At 40.8% G+C, this 20,559-nt stretch overlaps 4 protein-coding genes across 4 annotated transcripts in view; 2 read left to right on the forward strand and 2 right to left on the reverse strand.

The window, feature by feature from the left end:
- Positions 1-498: 498 nt before the first annotated feature.
- mdh1b (malate dehydrogenase 1B, NAD (soluble)) lies at positions 499-2,848 on the reverse strand. The gene is made up of 10 exons (XM_069675678.1): positions 2,827-2,848; positions 2,610-2,722; positions 2,396-2,530; positions 2,181-2,323; positions 1,926-2,094; positions 1,517-1,853; positions 1,300-1,441; positions 856-1,025; positions 623-762; positions 499-537 (listed from the first exon to the last, which is right to left on the reverse strand). Exons 1-10 carry the CDS (start codon positions 2,846-2,848, stop codon positions 499-501), a joined length of 1,410 nt encoding a protein of 469 aa, XP_069531779.1.
- A 335-nt stretch (positions 2,849-3,183) lies between these two features.
- On the forward strand, positions 3,184-9,650 carry fastkd2 (FAST kinase domains 2). Its single transcript, XM_069675621.1, has 11 exons — positions 3,184-4,214; positions 4,303-4,406; positions 4,495-4,603; positions 4,866-4,989; positions 5,090-5,229; positions 5,338-5,510; positions 6,102-6,265; positions 6,354-6,590; positions 7,350-7,455; positions 8,882-8,996; positions 9,234-9,650. The coding sequence occupies exons 1-11, from the start codon at positions 3,585-3,587 to the stop codon at positions 9,354-9,356; spliced, it is 2,025 nt and encodes a 674-aa protein (XP_069531722.1). The 5' UTR covers positions 3,184-3,584; the 3' UTR covers positions 9,357-9,650.
- On the reverse strand, positions 8,556-15,052 carry LOC138603725 (T-cell-specific surface glycoprotein CD28). The gene is made up of 4 exons (XM_069675622.1): positions 14,795-15,052; positions 12,161-12,493; positions 11,932-12,080; positions 8,556-10,805 (listed from the first exon to the last, which is right to left on the reverse strand). Exons 1-4 carry the CDS (start codon positions 14,874-14,876, stop codon positions 10,692-10,694), a joined length of 678 nt encoding a protein of 225 aa, XP_069531723.1. The 5' UTR covers positions 14,877-15,052; the 3' UTR covers positions 8,556-10,691.
- Positions 15,053-18,312: 3,260 nt separating this feature from the next.
- Positions 18,313-20,559, forward strand: part of raph1b (Ras association (RalGDS/AF-6) and pleckstrin homology domains 1b) — a 54,889-nt gene continuing 52,642 nt past the window's right edge. The window contains exon 1 of the mRNA XM_069675221.1: positions 18,313-18,519. The gene's annotated coding sequence lies outside the window, so the exon portion shown is untranslated. The remainder of the gene's footprint in view (positions 18,520-20,559) is intronic.

Here is a 20,559-nt window from a genome sequence, read left to right on the forward strand (position 1 = left end):
CGAGCCCATTACATTCAGTTTGTGTAATATTTAAGTACCAACCAGGGGAGTTCAAGCCCTCTGTTTTTAAAACCACCCGACTGTAAATGGAAACAGGTGGCAGGCGATAACACCCGATGTAGCGAAGGATATTAACAGACTAGTTTGTGTTTGTTAGTAGTGTGATATATGCTTCAAATATTGCTTCTTGAACTATATAAAAAAGGCACTTACTGAACTGTACAATTTTAAAAAAAGGAATATATTTTCTAATTTCTCCTTTTTCCATAAAGTACTCAGTTTGATCTTTTACATCTATAAAAAAATATATATATATAACAGCAAAGGATGAGTTTCACAAAGCGGGAAAAGCTTTATTGTCATTAAACTGAAATAAAACTGCAACTCCACATGTGAAAGAAGTCAGAGAATAAAAGAACAAACTGAAACAAACTGAAGATGTGGCTGGAATTTATCTGAGAAATCCGACTAACTTTTTTCAGGTTCACAGGAAGTCTTTTAACGATCATGTTTGTTTTCAATTCCAAGTTCTTTTTCCTGCGAGAGAAAAACAACCCCTTTAAACGCCATGTGGTAAAGTAGGACAACACCACATTGTAGCTATGAAAATAACTTGACATACCTGCCTCACTTCACTCGCAAAAAGCTGAAGTTTCTCCTTCAACTCGTCTCCAACAGTGACATCAAACAGCACGGACCATTTACCGCCTGTGAATGTGACTGGAACCGACAGGACGATGCCATCTGGGAGATTGTAGTAGCCTTGGAAGTAGCCAAAGACAACCACATTTCAACACATCAAAATACAGATTTACTCATGCAACATTTACACATTTTGTATGGCTGTGTCTTTACCTGGGCAAGATACACCCAAAGAGAAGACCTCATCTGGATTGCCATTCCACACCTTGAGGACCGTGAGGATCCCGTTGGCGTCTGACATGGCAGCAGCCCTGCAGGTCTGTGAAGCCACGGCTGCACGCCGACGGCATACCAAGTCCTGAAAGTCTGTTTCCAACCATTTCCTGGAAGGAATAAGGAGATTATTCGCTTTTTCTGGCATATTCCAGGAAGGGATGTTTTTGATCAGATCAGTGAGGGCTGCTGGGAGTAGATTACTGTGCAATCAAGACTCAGTCGGGACAGTTTGGTAGCAAGTGATGGGCCTTATATTTTGTGCCAGATGGGTGGATGTGATGAATACACTACATGCAATGCAAGACTATTTAAGCTATTAATCTATATAATAATTTATTCATAAAAGGTTTAAATCTTCTGACTTTTTGTGTTGTAACAAACCTTTCATGGAGAATCTTCAGCACCGGTTGTGAAAAGAAAGCAGGTCCTTTGATCGCCCCGTCATAGTTGAAAACTTTCGCCCTCTGCAGGTCGATGTAGAAACTACCGCTGATGTTCCCCCACACGATGACATCTGTTACATCTGGAGAGAAAGAAGCTGTTAATCTTGCATGTAAAGTGACCGTGCTTAAATGCGATAGGAATATACAATAGCTACCTGAAGTCCTCACTTTCAGCTTCTTCGCGATGATCGCTCTGGCTTCTGTCTCCAGCCGAGTTGCCATGGCAACAAACTGGCTGCTGTTGATGGATTGTGCGTTGTCGAGAAGAATTGAGCATCTCAGGTTTACAAAGGAGTCTCCAGACACAATCACCTTTACCTCTTTGTGCGCCCTCATGTCTATAAGCTGTCCATACTCTCTGTACCTGTCTGAGATCTCCTTTACCTTCTTCTTCTCCTCCTCATTTTCTGTATCACTGTCATCAGACTCCTCCAGCAGCAGAATTACATCCGCTTCCTGGAAGGCCTTTTCTAGATCTGTGTGAACGCTCACCTGTGAATAAATCTAATTAGACGGCTTTATTTTCCTTTTGATTTGCTTAAATATCCTTTAAAAATACTCTACCTGATGGAGCAGAGGGTGTGCCAGGTCTTCTGTCTCCATTTGTAGCTGCTGTAACTCCTCCTTGTTCCCCTCCAGGTCCAGAAAGTGGAGGCTGATTGTAGAAACATTGGGGAAAACCTCAGCACAGAGCAGATTGGGGATCAGGAAGCGGCAGGTTGGGTTGAGAGCGCTGAAAATGCATTAAACACATGCTTAATTCTTGGAAAATGTACCCAAATCCATGCACAAGGGATTTGTTTTTTCAAACTAACCCACCAGCTGATCCATATATGAAGGGGTTTGATAAGACTGACAAGATGCTGCTCCTCTGCAATAAGCTTCATCTTGGTTTCCTGATTCTCTGCTGCAACACTCAGCATTATCTCAGGAGACATGTCTGATGTGATGCAGTAGTAGTCCTACACAAGCATTTATTAAAAATTGGCAGGTTTACAAGCAATTTTAATTTGAAAAACACAATTTAAACCTACCTGACAATGCTCCAGGAAGTCACTAAAGCCCCCTAAGAGCATCCCTCTTCCCCCTTGGTAGACCAACTCCCTCCAAACCAAAGGGGACAGCTCGTGTTTCCAGCCATGTCTTTTGCAGGTGTCCTCAAGCCATTCCTATTACAGACCAATGCAAGGAAATAAATTAATGATACAAAAACTAAACACAAATAAAGTTTTAAAATAAGAATACTACCTTCCATTCATCTGGGAGGATGGAGATCTTGTGTATCCTGAAGTTTGGCAGACATTGCTGCAGTCTGTCCGCTAATAATTCCGCTTTTGCGTAATGTGGGCAGTCCGTTTTACCTAAAGAGGTTGAAATTGAAAGGTAGAAATTGGTACATATGATATTTAAACATTTCTTATATGCAGATAAACGCTAGAACATACATAGTGATATCAAACTTTACCAGCAACAACAAATTTTGCCATTTTTTCCGGTTTGCAATGGTTGCTGAGCAACAAGGGTGTTGCGTTAATGCGAGTCCGTGTAGAAAACACACAAACAAAAAATATCATACCTTCATAAACCCTCGGTTACACTATGATTTATAACGGTCTCACTTTGGTTTTATTAATAATAAGTAGAAGTATAATAATAGTAATACATTTAATAATGATTATTCAGGCATTTAATAGTTACAATTAATATCGTCTATTGTTTTTGACTTATATATACAGTCATTGGTACGTATCATTGATAGTCGGACTAAATTCGGCGGCGGACACAGCAGGAAGGAGCGTGTGAGAATCATGCTAGTTAATATGGACTGGACTCTCTGTTTTTCAGTGTAATGTAGCTCTGTTTATCTTCGTTTATAAAGAAATTTCTGTCGACATGGTCCAGCCACAGCTGTATGTTAACCCGGGACAATTGTTTGTATTTTTTCCACCGTCAGGTGGCATGTCTTAGCTAACCTTAGCTAATTTAAGCTAGCCTTGTTTTCACAGGTTGCAAGAGGCAGTGTGTTGACCTTGTTGGCAGCTTACTCACTGTACTTTGTGATATATATTTTGTTCAGATTTTTTTAAGTAGAAACAGTTGAACTATACAAATTACATGGCGTTTTTCTTTTTAACTACGCAAGTAGCTATTTGCCTCAGACAAGAGCAGTGCAGAAATTCAAGACGCCATATTGTCTTATGAAGTAACTAATAAAACACTACAATGTCTGTGTTGTTGACAGAAGAGGTCATGAGATGGGGCCTGCGCTTCTTCAGCCGCAAGTCTCTATGGCAACAGCGCAGCTTCCTAGTGACATCAATTAAGGACTTATCTTTACCTAGTCAACAGCTCACACACAGTCTTGGTACAAGGCAAAATCATACATGCCTCACTCGGAGTCTTGTCAGTTCAGTGAGGTTTTTCTCACAAGGTAAGATACAAAATGAGGACTCAGAAGAGAAGGAGCGTGTCTCATCTTTGCCTCCTGCTCAGCTGCAATCTGATGATTTAGCCCTAAAGCAGAAGGCGTCCCCTTTCATGGACCTCCTGCAGCGCTGCCGCTCCCCGTCAGACGTGCTGGACCTCACCTGTCAGTTCTCACCCACACCACGACAAGTCAGCAACTGCCTCACCCACATGTGGTCCTGCACTAAGAAGATGGCAGATGAGCAGCGGCGCTACGAACTGCAGCTGATGTTTGAGCATCATGCGTTTGACAGACTTCTGCAAAAGGCCATGAAGGATATGGGGAACATGCGCAGCGATGACATGGCTTATTGTCTCAGTGCCATGGTCAATCTGGGTGTTCCCGAACGCAGCAGAGTGGTCCAGACTTTTCTCCGGTCCTGTCAGGTATCCAGTGAGAGTCGATCAGCAACTAAACATGTTTTCATTTTGTTATTTTATTTGTCAAAATATTCTTTTTTTTTTGCGCTAACAGGAGAAACTGAATGACTTCGATGAGAAGGGTCTGTCCATCTTGTCCTCCACTCTGGAACACATGGAGAGCAGCCCCAATGTTTCTGCACTTAAGAAGGGCATGAGGTCAGGATTATCAAAAATGCATAAGTCTTAACAAAAAATATAAGCATCACTTTATTTTGCATTGATGTTTGTTGTCGCTGTGACCTAGACTGGTAGTTGAAGTCCGTCTTCCTGGGATCCAGAATGTAATGGCTCTTCAGACCATTATGCGTCTGTTGGGGAAAGATGCGCCACTGGTCCTCAAACAGAAACTGGAGGTGGGTTAATGATCCTCGCTTTTGATCATATTTTCTCTTCATTTCTCTCTATATGTAAGTCTAATGTTTACATGTCCTTCTCCATACAACATGTTTGCCACTGTAAAGGTTCTTAATCAAAGACTCTCCATCTCCAACATTTACTCCAGTATGAAGGGTCTTGTTGGCGTCTTTATGCACATGTTTAGGACTTGTAAGGGGGTTATCTCTGTGGCTGAATTTCAAACACACTCACATTCATTCTCTACTCTGCTTCCTGCAGGAAAAAGCTTTATCATTGAAGGAACAGTTCAGCCTTCCTAACTCCGTATACATGATCTCCACTATGGCCACAATGCACTTCCGCTCCAAACCTCTGCTGGACGTCTGCACGAAGAAGATCAGAGGTTAAATTTCAAGGCTGAAGGATCATGAAATTATATTAATCCCATAAATAGACTTTAACCAACCTGTTTTTCCTCTTTGGTTCTTCTCCGTCTCTGGTAGAAAACCTCAATGGAATCCCCTTCAACATTTTTTTCAAGATTCTTCAATCCTGCAGGGAGCTGCGCTACAGAGACTTGGATCTGTTCACTGACATTTCAGACTACGTGGCCTCAGTGATATACATATGGACCAACAAGCAGGTGCTGCGACAGACAAATGTTTAGCCAGAATCTATCATTAAGTGCTTTAAATAATACACCTTTACCTTTGTTTCTGAGCTGCTAATGCTTTTCCATCTCTCTCTTTAGGTGGTCCTCTTCCTGTTTATATTCGAGAACCTCGGCTTCTGTCCCGACGCCTTAATGGAGGCGTTTGCAGAGAAGGTGATCGAAGATCCAGATGCTCTGACGCTTAAAGACCTCCTCTGCGTCATCAGGGTGTTCTCCTCTCTGAACTATGATCTGAAGCATCAAAGACAACAGTAGGTCCTGCATGACTCCTTCATTCAGACTTTAGCCGAACAGAGAGAGCTTAAACAATTTAGACAGCTAGCCCTGTTTTGTAGTCTGCTGTAACTTCTATTTTTACTTTAAGATGCTAACTCAAGCGCCAAAATAATCTCTCACTGCAAGGTCAGAGAATGAGTCATTACAACATTGAGGGCAGATGTGGTGCTAACAGGTGCTTTTAATAGAGCCGACAGTCCCACATGGACGTTTAAGTACTAGGAGCTGGTAGAGCAGTGTCGGTGGAGAGGCTGGAAGGCTCACTGCGAGCCCGTCGAGGTGGGGTGTAGAGGCTTTGCAGGCCGTCCATTGTGCAATGTTTGGCATCACAGGAGCTGCCTAAAGGAGAGTCCACCATAGAGGCTGCAGAGAGGGCATCTAGGTGGCTTTGGAGAACAGATGCAACTGTTGAAAAAGCCACAAAATTAGCCTTAAACAACATTTCCGGAGGAGGATATAATTGAATTTTACTGTTTTTAGGCAGCAGATACTTTCCTCTTATAATAGTTACTTTCTGATTATCATCAAACAGTTGATGATGCTTAAACTCTGTCTTGCTTTTTTAGGTTCCTGGATAGTGTCAGCCGAATTCTGGACTCCTATCTGCCCAACATCTCCAGGGTTGAGTTGTTAAAGAGTGTTTACAATCTGTGTCTACTGGGCCACTTCCCCTCTGCACCACTGGAGCAGCTCCTGCAGAGCAGCACACTGGAGCATTTGAAGACTACATGTAAGACTCACTCAGTCTTGCCAGTCTTTTGGTTTAATTTCCCTCTCACTTTAGTTTTTTCATCTGTTTTTCCTCTGTTTCTCTTCAGCACCAAAGTTTCTTCCAAAGCAGGAGAAAATGTTTCAGATGGTGGATTTGTGCCTCCGCCTGGAGCGTCCTCCGCTCCCTCAGCCTCTGACCGTCCCTTCGTTTGTCCTGGGAGACTCGGCCCCCAGCCGTCCATCAGTCAACCCGTTGCTCTTGCAGTGCCTGCGGGATGTGTTGGGAGACCAGGGGGACACAAAACTACAGGAAGCGGTGGTGGTGGAGAAGTTCCACTTCATAGGTAAAGACAGAATCATGGGAGAAAGAGTTTATGGCTGATTACTTACATCAGGAATTCTTTTCACAGTTAAAGGAAAATTATAGTATTTTTAAAAGGGGTTTTATCACCACTGACAGGCTCAGATTATTATTCAAAGTGTCTGACAACAATCAGGAAAGGTTTCTTGAAGAAAAAGACATTTTTGTTCAGTTAAGATGTTTTTTATTTAACCAGAAACAGCCGTTATTTATTCCTCTCTTCAAGCCACCAGACTCCATTGAGAAAACACGAAATTTTAACATCTGCTGCTGCTGCCTCGTCTGGTTAGTTAGTTTGTATTATTAAGTGACTTTGGTGTTTAAATGGTTAGTTCGGGTGTAACATATTATTTATGTAACACACAATAACACAAAACAACTAACTTATTGAGATGATGTAGACCAGCAACGCCTGTGTTCTACACGGTTAAATCACTGTTTTTCTCAATGGAGTCTGGTGGCTTTGAAAAGAGCGATGTAACAGCTGTTTCTGGAGGAGCAAAGGATTTCACAATCAAACAGATGTAGTAATACTTTCTGTAATGTTGTCAGACAGTTTCAATAGCACTTTGACCCTTTCAGTGAGAAAAACAAGCACTTTGATTGGGTGCCCATAAGGTCTCACAACTTTTTGTACCCGTTTGCAGTCTTCCCTTAAACTTAAAGAAAATGGCTCCAGAGCAGAATTGAGCTAGTTTAGCTGTGATGCTAGCAACAACCTGTGTTTGTGTGTGACACTCAGATGCACTGATAACCAAACCTTTGCCAAACCAAACCTCTGGGACTGAAGCGACTGACGGGACGAGCCCTGCAGGAGAAGAGAGCTCTCCAGCAGAGAGCAGTCAGAGGTAAGGCATCAGCTTTAGTCTTCAGCTGGTAAAAATCAGCAGACTGAATCATGCACACGTCTGCAGCGTAAGCACTTTGTTTTCCGTTAAATGTGGTTATGTCATGTTCGGTAATGTGAAAGCAGAAGGAGAGGATGTTGAGCAAATTGCGTACAGTCAACTTTTCAACCTAAGACGGCGATGTGAAATGTTCCTAAAGGCATAAAATATTGCTCTAAAAGCTGCTTTTAACTTGTATTTAACACCACAGTGACGACAGATGATATTAATGTGTTGTTGAAATGGTTGATGTGGTAAGAGCCCCTCATTCAGTTGAAAATTCTGTTTTGAAATAACTTTTTGAGAAGCAGAAACTGCAGTTTAACCTACTCTAAACATTCAATTATTTTAACATTCAGTTTGCATCAACTGTTTTTACTGCTTTGAATTTTATGCACAAACCTTCTTCTTGGTGCCAAGATAAGATAGAACTTTATTTATCATTATCATTATTATTTATTTATCTTATTAATCCTGAAGGAAATTCTAGCACCTGATTGCTCCAAAATTACACTATAAAATAAGAGTAACACAAAAACATTAGACCCAAATAAAAGGAAAATGTCAAATAAAAGGGCAGCACGGTGGTAAGCGGTCACCTCACAGCTAGACGGCTCCTAGTTCAAACCCCAGTTCAGACGTAGTGGGCCTTTCTGTGTGAATGCTCTCGGAGGTTCCCTCCAGCTTCCTCCCACAGTCCAAAGACATGCTCGCTAAGTTCATTGGTGACTCAAAAATTGTGTGTAGGTGTGAGTGTGAAAGGCTGTCTTTCTCTGTGTGTCAGCCCTGCGATTGACTGGCAATCAGTGCAGGTGTAGACAGACGGGCACCAGCCCCCGCAACCCAAAGTATAAAGTATATATGGGTTAAATGCAAAGAGACAGTGCCTGATAGAAAAACAATAGCACTATTATTTATTGACAAAAGTAAGCCGAGTAGAAAGTGCTACTGTAAGTAATCATTTAATGTCATATAACATGTACATACTCTTATTGTTAATATTTACTTATTAACAGTTATTTAATGCATTTCATCCATGTATTTACTTTAATAAAAAGACATAGAACATATCACAATGTACACATCATTTATAACTCCAAAAACAATTATTTTAGCAAAAGCAAAAGCATCCAAATAGCTCCGATCATGTCCTGAATAACTTAGGCATGTACAGATTCATATATAAAACAGAGACTTTTTAAAAACCAAAGACTATGATAACGATACTGATGCATATCTGTAGATGTGTGCTCCAAAGGAAGTCTGCATTTTCTCTGTGAAAGGAAAGCCGCAGTCTCTACTTCAGGTTTCATGTTTTTTCCTCTCTATGATGCGTTTACCTGAATTCAGATTTTGACCTTTCTCTTGTCTCGTCTCGATCTCATAGTGTCGCAGTCTTAGGCGCACCGCACTCTGGTTTCTGCTTCGGTACGTCACGTCCCCGCGGTCACCTGGCTGCCAAGATCCGACATCTGAAGATTCTGGGATTAAACCCCGTCCTGGTGAGGCTCGGAGATGATCGCAGCTTGAGTTTGGATCCTTTTACAGCAGCTGATGTTTCATTTAAACACAAGTTTCCCTCAAGCCTTGTTAGCATTTCTCTGTCCAAAAAGTCTCCTTGATTGAACAATGCACTAATCTCCTCCAAATTCTCCTTAAAGAGATGGATTAAGTATCATTGTTTGGTGCATGTCAGGGATATTTTGCGACGGTTAAATAACCCTAATGTTGTCCTCCAGGTAACCGAACAGGAGCTGAATTCTGTGTCATGGGAAGAGAGGGTGGACTTCCTCAGGGGACGGATCTTTCCAGAACACCACAGTTCAGACGCACAACCGGAAAAGGAGCAACAGGAATCTTGAGGACAAACGTCAGTCTCAAATGTGCAATGATTATGAACACACAGATTTTCTGCTCTTATTTAAAGCTTTGTAAAATATTAAGACTGAATAAATATCCATCCATCCATTATCTATACGGCTTGTCCTGTTCAGGGTCAGGGGAGGGCTGGAGCCTAGCCTGGCTGTCATTGGGTGAGAGGCGGGGTTACAGCTAGACTGATTGGCAATCACAGGGCTGACACATATACCCCAATCCCACCAAAATTAGCGTGTTGGGCAGGTTTTTCAGACTTGCTTATATATGCCGGGTTTTGTGTTCCCATCAATGCCGATCAGATCCGAGGCGATAATTACCCAGACAGATTATCTTTATTATTTGTCATTTAAATCCATCCTTGTTGTTTACATCAAGCTCACATGACACAAGCTTCTAAAAAGTGGCTTAAATAAAAGTTACATGTCTGCTGGAAGATTTAAAAAGCTGCACATTAATGAAGGCAAAGGATGTACATTTAAAGCGATACTTTTATTTTAAAAAACTAACACTTTGGTCGAGTGTTCATCTGTCTGCAGGGGAAGGAAAATGTCTCATGAAACATGTGTTTGAATCATCTGTCAAACAGACACAATATGTTGATTTTGCTGATGCTTGCGGTAGATGACGAATGAGCTCATGCTGCTGAATGAAACCAATAAAACCAGTGTGTGCGTGCTTGCACAGAAAGTGCAAGGTGAGCAGAGTGACGGGTTGTAAAGCAGCCACATCTGCAAAAAAAAAAAAAAAAAAAAGCACGAGGAAGGGAAAAAAATCGAGGGAGGAAGACAGGAAACGGTGCAGATTGTTATTGTTTGAAGTGTGTCTCTCCTTGTGATCTGTGATCTTAACTCTGCGAGAAGGTGTCGAGACTTCTCAGAAACGAGAGCGTGCACACTCAGAAGGAGAATGTGATATTCATCAGCCTGATATCTTGATTCATGCCACCTTACTTAGTAACAATCTGCAACGGCTCAAATATTGTGGTCTCTTATCCACAAGATGCTTAGATTCATGAGCCCTTTGAATGTGGTTAAATCCCCTCATAATACACCACCTCCTGTTTCGACCACAGAGCAGGGGAGTCAAACTACAGCTGTGTGTGTGTGTGTTACAGGCAGGGAGTTATTGACAGACAGGAAGCCAGCAAACCAAACGTGTTGCTCATGTTTTCTATGGTTTTCTACAGGTACAACTGTAAAAGGAGGTGCTGCTTTTCCTGTTCCGACACAAAACAACCACTCAGTATAAAACTACATTCAGGGCTAGCTACTAAAATGTCTCCCCCTCTGTGGGTTAGTGGTCAGCTGATTTACAGGTGATCAGAAGTATCGTGGTGTCGGATTTTGTACCCCTCGGTTCTTCTTGCGGTCTCGGGGCGCTCTTGGTTTGGTGTTCATGTAGTCGCTCTGAGTGTCCGTCTTCTTCAGCTTGACCTGTAAGACAACAAGTAGACTGTTGAGCCAGGGATCATGAACAAGTCTGTTCAGGGTGGGTTCTGTTTTTGGTACTTAAAGGGATAGTTCAGATTTTTGGACGCTAAGTTGTATGAAATACTTGCTAGTAGCAGAGATGTGGACTTGAGACTTGGTGACTTGGACTTGAGTCGACTAGAGTGACTGTTTTGATGACTTGCGACTTGACTTGGACTTGCAAGTTAATGACTTGAGACTCGACTTGAGGCCTGATGACTCAGATGACTTGCGTGTGTTCATAAGTTTGAATGTTAGCTGTTAAATATAAAATGATAAAATTCAATGTTGTCAAGTTTCTAACTATCAAGTATGTACGCAGCGCAAACTGTGAATCATGATTGGACGACTCAAAAAGCTCCTCGGTATGTGATTGTCATGAGTGGATGACTGGCTGTCTGTCAGACTCCTCGCTATGGCAACACGCAACATCAAAGCCCCCAAAGAGAAGCCTCATCAGTCCTACTCGTTACTACTCAATACGGTCTCAGAGCAGACCATCATCATGGCTGCGTCTGTGCCAAGATAACACAGATACAATTCACTTTCATACTTTCTGAACAGGTTATATATGTTGGCCAATAATATCATTATTAAACGGGCTGCTAACACCTTGTGTTTTCTCTTTATAAAGACCGGATACTACAGGTAAGAGTGCTGGATCTTGGGTGGGAAAAAAGTGACTTTACTCGGGACTTGACTTGACTATGGGAGGAAGCCAGAGTACCCAGAGGGAACCCACACACGCACGGGGAGAACACAGAAAGGCCCACTACGTCTGAACCGGGAACCTTCTAGCTGTGAGGCGACAGCGCTAACCGCTGCACCAACATGCAGCCCCCATTTAATACTGATAAATACAATTACTTTCCCAAAAAGAGCTTAACTCCTTGCAGAAATCTTAAGGCTCCATAACTTAACATCTTCAGCTGGCAACCGGAAAAAAGATAAAAAATGTCTCCCAAAATTGTTTTACGACATCCAAAAGGTCGAAGACGAAGCGAAAAATGACTGTTTCTCTTTTTTATTTTAATATTCTGTTTGATGTAGTGATAGTATTCGTGAATGGTGATATGTTAAACCATCTTACCCAGAAGACTGAGGCCAACACGGTCATGATTACACTGTAGATAACGGGCAGAATCACCAGAATCCAAATCCAGGAAAATGCACTGTTCACGTTTTTCTTTTCTCTCTTTTCTGCTTCCACAACACATTTATCCATCTTGCACTGGTGCCCTGGAAGAAACATAATAAGGAAGTATTTAATGTACTGGACTTTAATGTATACATGCTGTAGAAGTGTTTGCAGTTCTCACCTTCTACAAGCACCCGGACATTCACAGCGCCGCACTTCGGTGGGAGGATGGGAGGAGGGAACAGGTGCCTGCCCTCACATCTGTAGACCCCGTGGCTGCATTTATTCACTCCAGTGAGCATAAAAGTAATGGAGTTATTTTTTTGGTGCAGTTCCACACCCCCCCTGGTGTATGGTGCTGTGCAGTTTGGTTTGTTTTTGTCGTGGCTGCATGTGTGGTTGTAAATATTTTTTTTGTCCTTGAAAAGTTTGAATTCGAAGTCTTCACCGGTCAGATCCGGGCAAGGCACAGACACACGGTCTCCAGCAGGTACGCAGAAATTTCTGACATTATCTGGAGAGAAAATAAAAAATAAAACATGATAATTCAGTGTTTTAAACATGTCTTTTACACGCCTTGTACAATGTAAGATCTCTCTGTGATGTGCAGAGTGTTTGTGGTTGCAGAAAACCATGCAAGGATGCTTTTGTCTGTAACCAAAAACCTTTGCAAAGGAAACGTCTTCTTACAGCTGCTGCTCCTGCAAACGTCAATTTATATGCATTTAATTGAAATTCACTTTTCTGTGGAACTCGTCATTTAGCAGCGTCTCCACTCCCACATGGAAATTCTTCAAAAACAGCACATATGAGCACTTCAACCTCTTTTAACCTGCCTGCACTTCACATGAAAAACAGTCAGTATACCAATGTGAAAGTGGCACACTTGAGTCAGCCTCTGAGTGACTCAAGTCTGCCACTTCCATGGTTGAGGTCTAAGTCACGAGGTACTATCCTTTGCAGGTTGCTATGTAGACAGCAATTATTATCCAGTTGAGGCAACACTTCATATCTGTATTTCTCAGCTGACATTAACTCATATTAACGTGCGTCTAAACTGGGATTTTTGAGGCCAAATATTGACACCAATTTAGAGGAAATAAAATTACAAATCACCGATTTTGTGCACACGGCAACTTTGAGTTTTGAAAATGCAATATATAAAAAAAATACTGCTGAGAGATGCCGATATGGCATTTTTCTACCGATATTTTCTGCCGATAAAACAACGCCTAAATGCTCGATGATTCCCTAAAAAAAGCTTGCCGCACTGCTACGACATTAACTTGTGCACCACGCCTCTTCCGTCAACAGGAACAAGGGTGCAGTTTTTCAACGTTTCCGAAACGCGCAGCGAGGTTGTGCTCAGAATCGGTCGTGCGAGGAGGGGCCAAATCTCCTTCATTCAAAATTTTAACGCCCATCTCCAGAATCCGCTACAATAAGAGCAGGCATGATATCAATTCCACTGCAGGGGAGACTTGATGTTCTCTGCAATTAGGCGGGAAAAAAACGTGTCTAATATATCGGTATTGAAATCTGCAAAAAGGGATGGAAAATATCGGCAAAAAATCCAATATCGTGCATCTCTAAACATTTCTAAACATCGTCTAGTTCCGAACGCCACCTTCTTAGCCGTGATGCTCTGTTACATGTGCTGCAGACAGTGCTGAGAGGATTATTAAATATTGAGTTGTAGTCCTCTCACCTGGACAAACTAGACGATAGCACCATTTCTAAATCGCCCCAGGCATTATTTTCTGCAGCATATGCTCTGCAAAAAAAATGCTGATACTGAATTATCCTGATGGGTCCATATCGGGCCGCTGATATCGGCTAACTGATATATCTGTCGTCGTGGCGAAATGAGTACGGAAACCCAACCAAGCAGAGGAAGGTCTGGAAGCTCAGTTGCCAAGTAAAACCACATATGGTGGTCTGGGAACAATATACTCGGGCGATAAGGTTGGAAATTGTACACTTGGGAAAAGCGAGGTTGAAAGCACAACAAGCGAAAGATCATGTCAGGGCGACCTGGGAAGAACTCGGGGGTTACAGTAAAAATAGCACCCTTGGCCAAAAGTGTTCACACTTACAGAGGTTGACGTCATTAAAGGGCTATAACTAGATGAGGATATGGGGAGTTGGGGTCTGTCTGTTTGGTAATGTGAGAGATGTGAGGTGTTTGATCCGTGTGTTACATCTTCAATTAACCCGCAAAGGCTACAGCTATGATCCTGTGTTAAGTCTCATTTATCATCATTGTCATCGAGAAAATCTTCTTCACTCTCAGGCTCTAGTCTCAACCCATGAAACAGTTAATCTTAGAGTCACTTTTCTCACTAAATAACATGAATAACAAACATAATATTCTGTAATAATAAAACGCGTTTAAGGGTGTTATTCTTCATGCTACGTTCTTTCACTTGGTTACAACTTGCTGATCATGCTTCCGTGCTTCAAGCTTTGAATTCAGGACTTTAACATATAACGGAGTTATTTTAGACATATTTCATATATAGTCATATTTCTACTTTAACTTAAGTATCTAATTTGAGAACTTATTTGAAAGACTACAGAACCTGAATATGTACCGATAGAGCTGCTACAACTTTACAATCACCCCGTTGAATATTAGTGCGCTACCGATGAGCGAGCTCACCTCAGTGTTACCCACTGTAACCACACATACACAGTAAAGTTCTACCAGTTTCTATTAAATAAACAGATTTTTTTAACGATACAACTGCCTGAATACAAGTTTCTACGAGCATCTGAGTAATTAAAATGTGCATTTATCTATTGCAGAACTTACCATTGCAGTTGGAGGCGTTTTCAGACTTAGCACGAGCTAATCTGCAGCCCACGAGGATCATAAACATCCAGCAAACCTTCATCTTGAACTTTTGCCTGTAGCAGAAAGATTCTTTCCCTCATCACCTAAAACTTTAAGCTCCTCCAACAAACTTCATCGGCTGCATGCTGCAAAAAAATGTCATCCAGCGCTGCGATATCATCAAACCCTGGTTTCATGCCGTTGACGTTTTTGCATCATATCCTCAGTGTACCTCTGACTGACGCACTCCCACGGTGCTGCAGAGACTGAAATTTACACATCCTTTCTACAGAGAAAACATCCTCTGAGAGAAACGCCTCTTCTTCACATATTTTGTGACCTTTGATTGTACTGAAACCATGGTGATGTTTTCCTTTAGGTCAGAGATGTCGTTGAAAAACAGCTCTGTTCCTATGGAGTATTTTTGAAGCTGCTGTGTATTTGATGCATTGCGTGTAATATTGCATGATTATTTTAAGACAAAAACTAAAAAATGAAAGAGAAAAAAGCAGAACAAAATTCCAAACAATATGTTAAAATTCAGCTGACAGGCTCAGATGTCTACACAGGAAATAGGCTGTGGTAAAACTGCATACTACACAAAAAAAGGGGAAATATCCAACCCATAGGACCAAAAAGAGGGACCTTTGCAGTTTACGCACTGATTTAAGTATTTTAGAAAGTTTCCATTCCAAGTAAATCCTATGATTTTATTAAATTCCTGCCCTAAAGTATCCCAAAACTCCAGCCAGAGATGAGTGAAATTAGCCGTCTCTATTTTGCACAATTCAGCATCAAATTAATGCCGCTTGGTTGGGGATATATGAGTCTGACGTTGGATAGCTTTTATTCTATTACAGGAGCTTAAAATCATCATCAATCCATCTATCATCTGTAATATCTACATTCGGCCCTCCTGTCCTTCCTACCTGCAAGTCAATTAAAGTTCGATAAGGTGAAAGGACAGAAAAGTTGAGCTGTCAACGTTGAATAAAATCTGTCGCTGCTTGTTTACATCTTATAAATCTTACCAACTTTCTGTTTTAACGCCTGTTACATTAACAATTAGACGTTCTTTCATATCGCATGTATCTATTTATTTATGTCCGTCAGCAGCAACAATAGCTCTTCCCTTTAAAAAGAACCGGAAGTTATGTAAGCATAAGTGAATTCATTTGGGGATAAACCAACCGAAAAGGTGTTGGCTGAAGCTAAGGCTTATTATGCCTACTCTTTTTACACACATGAGCCTGTAAATTAATAAATAAATTGGTTGGTTCATAGTCTTTAAATGGATTTACGATTTGTATACATTTCTTCTGTAACATAAAAATAGAAATAGTGTTGGTTTTGTGAGTGTTACCCCATACCTCCACCACACAGTATGTCATGTACGGAACAATAAGTGAAGAGTATTACTGTCTTGAAAGCATCATAAGTCTCAAGAGGCCCCCACTTTTGCCTGTAAGTACGTGTTCAAACCTTTAGCAGATTTGAGATAATTGGCATGCAGAAACAGGAGTGGTCATAGTATAAATAATGCACAATATGTTTAAATCAATGCAAGATGGATTTTTAAATAATATATCATGTAACTATTAGTAGTTTTTGCTGCATGTTGATGGCTCTGAGAATTTGGCAGCCACAGCTTGAGGAAGAGTGAGTGACCATGAGTGCAGGGACCGCCTTATCAAACAGGTTTGAACTGACATTTTTGTGGCCGTTATAGTGTCAACATTTGACAGAGGTAGCTAAAGGCTGACCGGCAGAGGAAAATAGGAGACATGACAATCGTCTCTTTTCTACGAGTCACTGAGTAAGTCACATGTAGAGATAATTGCACAGCTAATATCAGTGATAAAAAAATAATTCTGTGTTTTTCTGTTCAGCAAAATAACTAAAGAAAAGTCACTTCCATGGTTAAGTACCAAGAAACTAGTTTAAAGGCCATGTCTGTTGAACCTGCAGTATCTTTCTTTGTCCACTAGATGGCAACAAAGCATTTTATTTTGAAAAGCATGCTGTTAACACTTTTTACTGCTACAAGCCAGGAAAAAACGATATTCCCCACAGTCTTCTATTAATTGCAACAATATTTGAATTTGCCTCGCAGCCTTTTCCTGTTTTATACAGAAGTAACAGCCCAGAGCTGGGATTAGAGACCATCAAAGGGCAGAAAATATTTACTCTGAGTGGCACCACATGGTGACAGATTCATAGGATTGTGGAGTGGGGATTATGGCATTTCTAAAATGTTTGTAATTCTGTTTCAGAAAATGGACGAGGGGGGGATTGACGGGTTAGTAATGCCATGTGTCCATATGGGTGACACGTAATCTCCTAATCTGGAACTGGTCCCTTTTGTCTGGTGGTGGTTTTAAGTGAGCATCAGTGAGAAGCCATGCATAGCACCAATGTGCTTCACTCTTTTGAATGTCTTTCAAAATGTTTTTTACCCTTTTTTTTCTTTTCTTTCTATTATTTTTGTCTTGTAAAGCATGTTGAATATGGTCAACATAGTAATATAAAATACATATTATTATTATCAGTATTTTTATTATTATTATTATTATTATTATCATTACTAGTAGAAGTAGTTATAGTAGGTGTTGTTCTTGTAGAATTATTAGTAGTAGTATCAGTGGTATTAGTTTTGTATATTTACTGCCACAGACTACCCCCTGGATGCTGATGCTGCCTTCACTGTCCCTCCAAGAAACCGACTCTCGCCTAGATCCAAACCATTTCCGCTAGTAAGAAACAACAACATCATAATAACATGAAATAATAATAATAAAAATATCCGAATTATATGTCACAATAAAGAGATAAACAGTCAAACTTATCAGATAAGAGTTGACATTGTGAGATTAAAGTAAATATGAGATCAGACTTCATGACTTTCATCTCATAGTTAAGACTTGTTTTCATAATATGAATGATAATTGTAATGCCATCATTATGATTTTTATCTCTTATAATTACGGGTTTTCTGTCATAATTTCGATTTTTAATCACATAATTATGACTTTTATCTCACAATTATGATTTTATAATCTCATTGTTATGAATCCATCTCATTATTTCGATTTTTTAATCTAATGATTATGATTAGCCATGTCATAATTTAGTTTTTTAAAATTAACTTATCATTAGTTTTATCTACTTGTATTTTTTTTATCCTTTTATTGCTCTTTTTTCTAAAAGTTTCCCTTTTTTTCTCAAATTTCGTCTTCTGTTTCATAATTATGATTTACCCAAGGAATATGTTCATGCTTATCAGGGCTAATTTTCCATTTTATTTTTTGTCTTTTATCCATTTGTCACCATTCCATTTGTCTCAATTTTTATGCAATTACGCTAATTCAACCCTCTCCTCTTCGATCAACTCTGATATTTCCGACAGACTATGAATGCAGCGCTGGATTCTGGGCTGGACAGGAAACGACGGAGACGCGCAGCGTGTCTCCTCACTCAGTAGCTCCGGGAGAGAAGAATGGGAAAGGGGACTGGGACTGTGCATGTAGACGAGGCGGCGTGTGAAAACATGAGGACAACGGGCTGCTTTTAACTACATTTAAAACAAATATTTACACAACTAATATCAGGAGTTTTTCCTCTTTTTTGACCGGCGGGAAGGGGTGTTTACTGCCATTGGAGAGCCCCGGAGAGGAGAGGACCCTCTTTGTGAATCCCATTTGACTGTAAGTGGATTTTATTTACTATTCTGGTCTGTTTTAATCCCCTAACACAATTTTCTCTCCCTCAAATAAACATTTTTATAAACCAAATTGTCAAATATGAATAAATGTCAGATTAATTTGTCAGCCCATCCTAGTTTGTGTCCTCGGGAAAGGAAAGGAGACAGAGAAAGGAGTAGCTATGCTGCCCCTCTTAAAGACAAGAACCAGACAAGCAAATGTGATTATGTTGTCGCCTGTTTGTAAAAGTGTTAAAAAGACTGTTTTGTTGCTGTTTGAATGGGGGTCTCTGAGCCCCCCTATGCGGCCATTGAACAATCCCTTTCTTGGGGGAGAAAGGGCGTGCAGCGCTTGGGCCGACTTGGAAAAGAGCCGCGGCTTTCTTTCATGTGAGAGGCGATTGAACACGAGCTTTTTGTCATATTTGTTAGTGTTGTTGTCGTGTCCAGCTTCCTAGAGGTATTTCAACCTAATTTTCCTCCCTTGCATGTGATTAAACTGAAGGGAGATGCACAGTCTCCACCCTGTTCAGCGGGAGGAGGCTATCTATCAGCCGCTGGTAATGGCCGATGGTTTTGTCGCGGTATTGTTGGTTTTTACTGCTTAATTTAGCTCAAAATATAAATAATTACTTTCAAAATCTATCATTTAAGCTGTTATGTGTTAAAGTGTGGCAGGGTTTGGCTTATTATTAGCTGCCTCGTGCACTGCAGCGCGTGAACATTGTTATAATTCCCTTTGTTGGATGACGCCGCTGGCAGCAGGATGGATAACATGTAGCCAGTTTGACCAGTGGCTATCCCCAATTTATGTTAGCTCCTACTTTAGCCACATTAATTAGCCTAAGTATTAAAACTCCGGATTATTTGTTAAGAAAACTTAATTCTGGTGGCAAAGTTGGAGCAAAAATTGTGTTTATACTCTTGTATTTCACGTTTAAGCTCCAGACTTTGCTTGCAGTCAGACATTAACACTGGAAAGATAATGACCCTTCATTGACAGTGGGGTTCAAAGGTCATTTTAAAAGGGGCTGCACTCCATGCCACAGTCTGGCTGCCTACCATATGAGTTTCCACCAAGTAAACATTCACTGTGTGTCTGTTATTTACACTAAACCAAGGCCGGGCGAGGATACTTTTTTAACTCTTTCCTTCAGGGGTGAATACACAAAACAAACGGCTTTAAAAAAAGGCCACTTGGCCCGGCCTTTATTCCCCTCAGTGGCATTATAATAGACCGTCTGTGTCCTAAAGGCACGCTTGATTTGCATCCACAAAGCACTAGACTAGAAGCACATTATTCTGGGCATGGAGACAGTGCTGCAACAATGCAACCCATTCGCTTACAGTGCAGTTAATGGGTTGAAAATAACTGTTGGCCTTATGGTCGCTTCCCCCCTCCAGGCAGATGCCTTAAAGCTTGTCATGTTTATTTGGAAGAGGGGTTTGGATTTCGCTCAACGTCTAGACAAAGAGAGAAAATGTGTTGATGCCACAAGCACATCTGGAGACCCAGTGATATTTTATGTTTGTCCCTTTGGGGATTGTTATTGTGTCTCTGTTTCCTGTGCTCAGTGTGTTTCTTAAGAGTTTAATTATCAACTGGTTATGCAAAATGCCAGGCTTGAAACTGTTTGCTCAGTTTTTGATGTTAGAGGCAACTTTTTGGGGTTTATTTTATTCCTGTGGCTGAATTCCAACATGATTATTCTCATCCTAATTATAGCAATGGCACTTAATTTAAAAATGAGTTCCAGCATTTCAAACCTGGGTTATATCTTTTTTTAAATACAAACATATTTTTATGACAAATAAATACAGAAAGGTTCAGAATCGCTCCAGTGCATTACTTCAAACAGGCTGTAATGGCTGCGACATAATCTTTCAGTACAAATATGTCGCATCAAAGGGTTTGATTTTGCCACTGACATGGTCAGATCGTTGATAAAACTGTCTGACAACATTACAGAAAGGAAATGATAAAGAAAGAGACCCTTATGTTAAGGTAAAGGTTGCTTTTTGTAGCCGGGAACAGCCGTTTCAT

This window comes from Semicossyphus pulcher, unplaced genomic scaffold (assembly GCF_022749685.1).
Source record: "Semicossyphus pulcher isolate SPU_LCO1_2020_fin unplaced genomic scaffold, fSemPul1.0.p SCAF_24, whole genome shotgun sequence".
Taxonomy (NCBI): Eukaryota; Metazoa; Chordata; class Actinopteri; order Labriformes; family Labridae; genus Semicossyphus; species Semicossyphus pulcher.

Bases quoted from the DNA above. Each gene is read 5' to 3' on its own strand.
- mdh1b (XM_069675678.1), bottom strand. From the start codon at position 2,848: ATGGCAAAATTTGTTGTTGCTG. The intron at 2,324-2,395 runs GTAGGTTTAAAT...ATGCTTGTGTAG, and splicing joins ACTTCCTGGAGCATTGTCAG to GACTACTACTGCATCACATC. The intron at 763-855 runs GTAAAGACACAG...GCTACTTCCAAG, and splicing joins TTTGGGTGTATCTTGCCCAG to GCTACTACAATCTCCCAGAT.
- LOC138603725 (XM_069675622.1), bottom strand. From the start codon at position 14,876: ATGAAGGTTTGCTGGATGTTTATGATCCTCGTGGGCTGCAGATTAGCT. The intron at 12,081-12,160 runs GTGAGAACTGCA...TGTTTCTTCCAG, and splicing joins TGTCCGGGTGCTTGTAGAAG to GGCACCAGTGCAAGATGGAT. The intron at 10,806-11,931 runs GTAAGATGGTTT...GTTGTCTTACAG, and splicing joins TGTTGGCCTCAGTCTTCTGG to GTCAAGCTGAAGAAGACGGA.
- fastkd2 (XM_069675621.1), top strand. From the start codon at position 3,585: ATGTCTGTGTTGTTGACAGAAGAGGTCATGAGATGGGGCCTGCGCTTC. The intron at 7,456-8,881 runs GTAAGGCATCAG...TCGATCTCATAG, and splicing joins CCAGCAGAGAGCAGTCAGAG to TGTCGCAGTCTTAGGCGCAC. The intron at 8,997-9,233 runs GTGAGGCTCGGA...GTTGTCCTCCAG, and splicing joins TGGGATTAAACCCCGTCCTG to GTAACCGAACAGGAGCTGAA.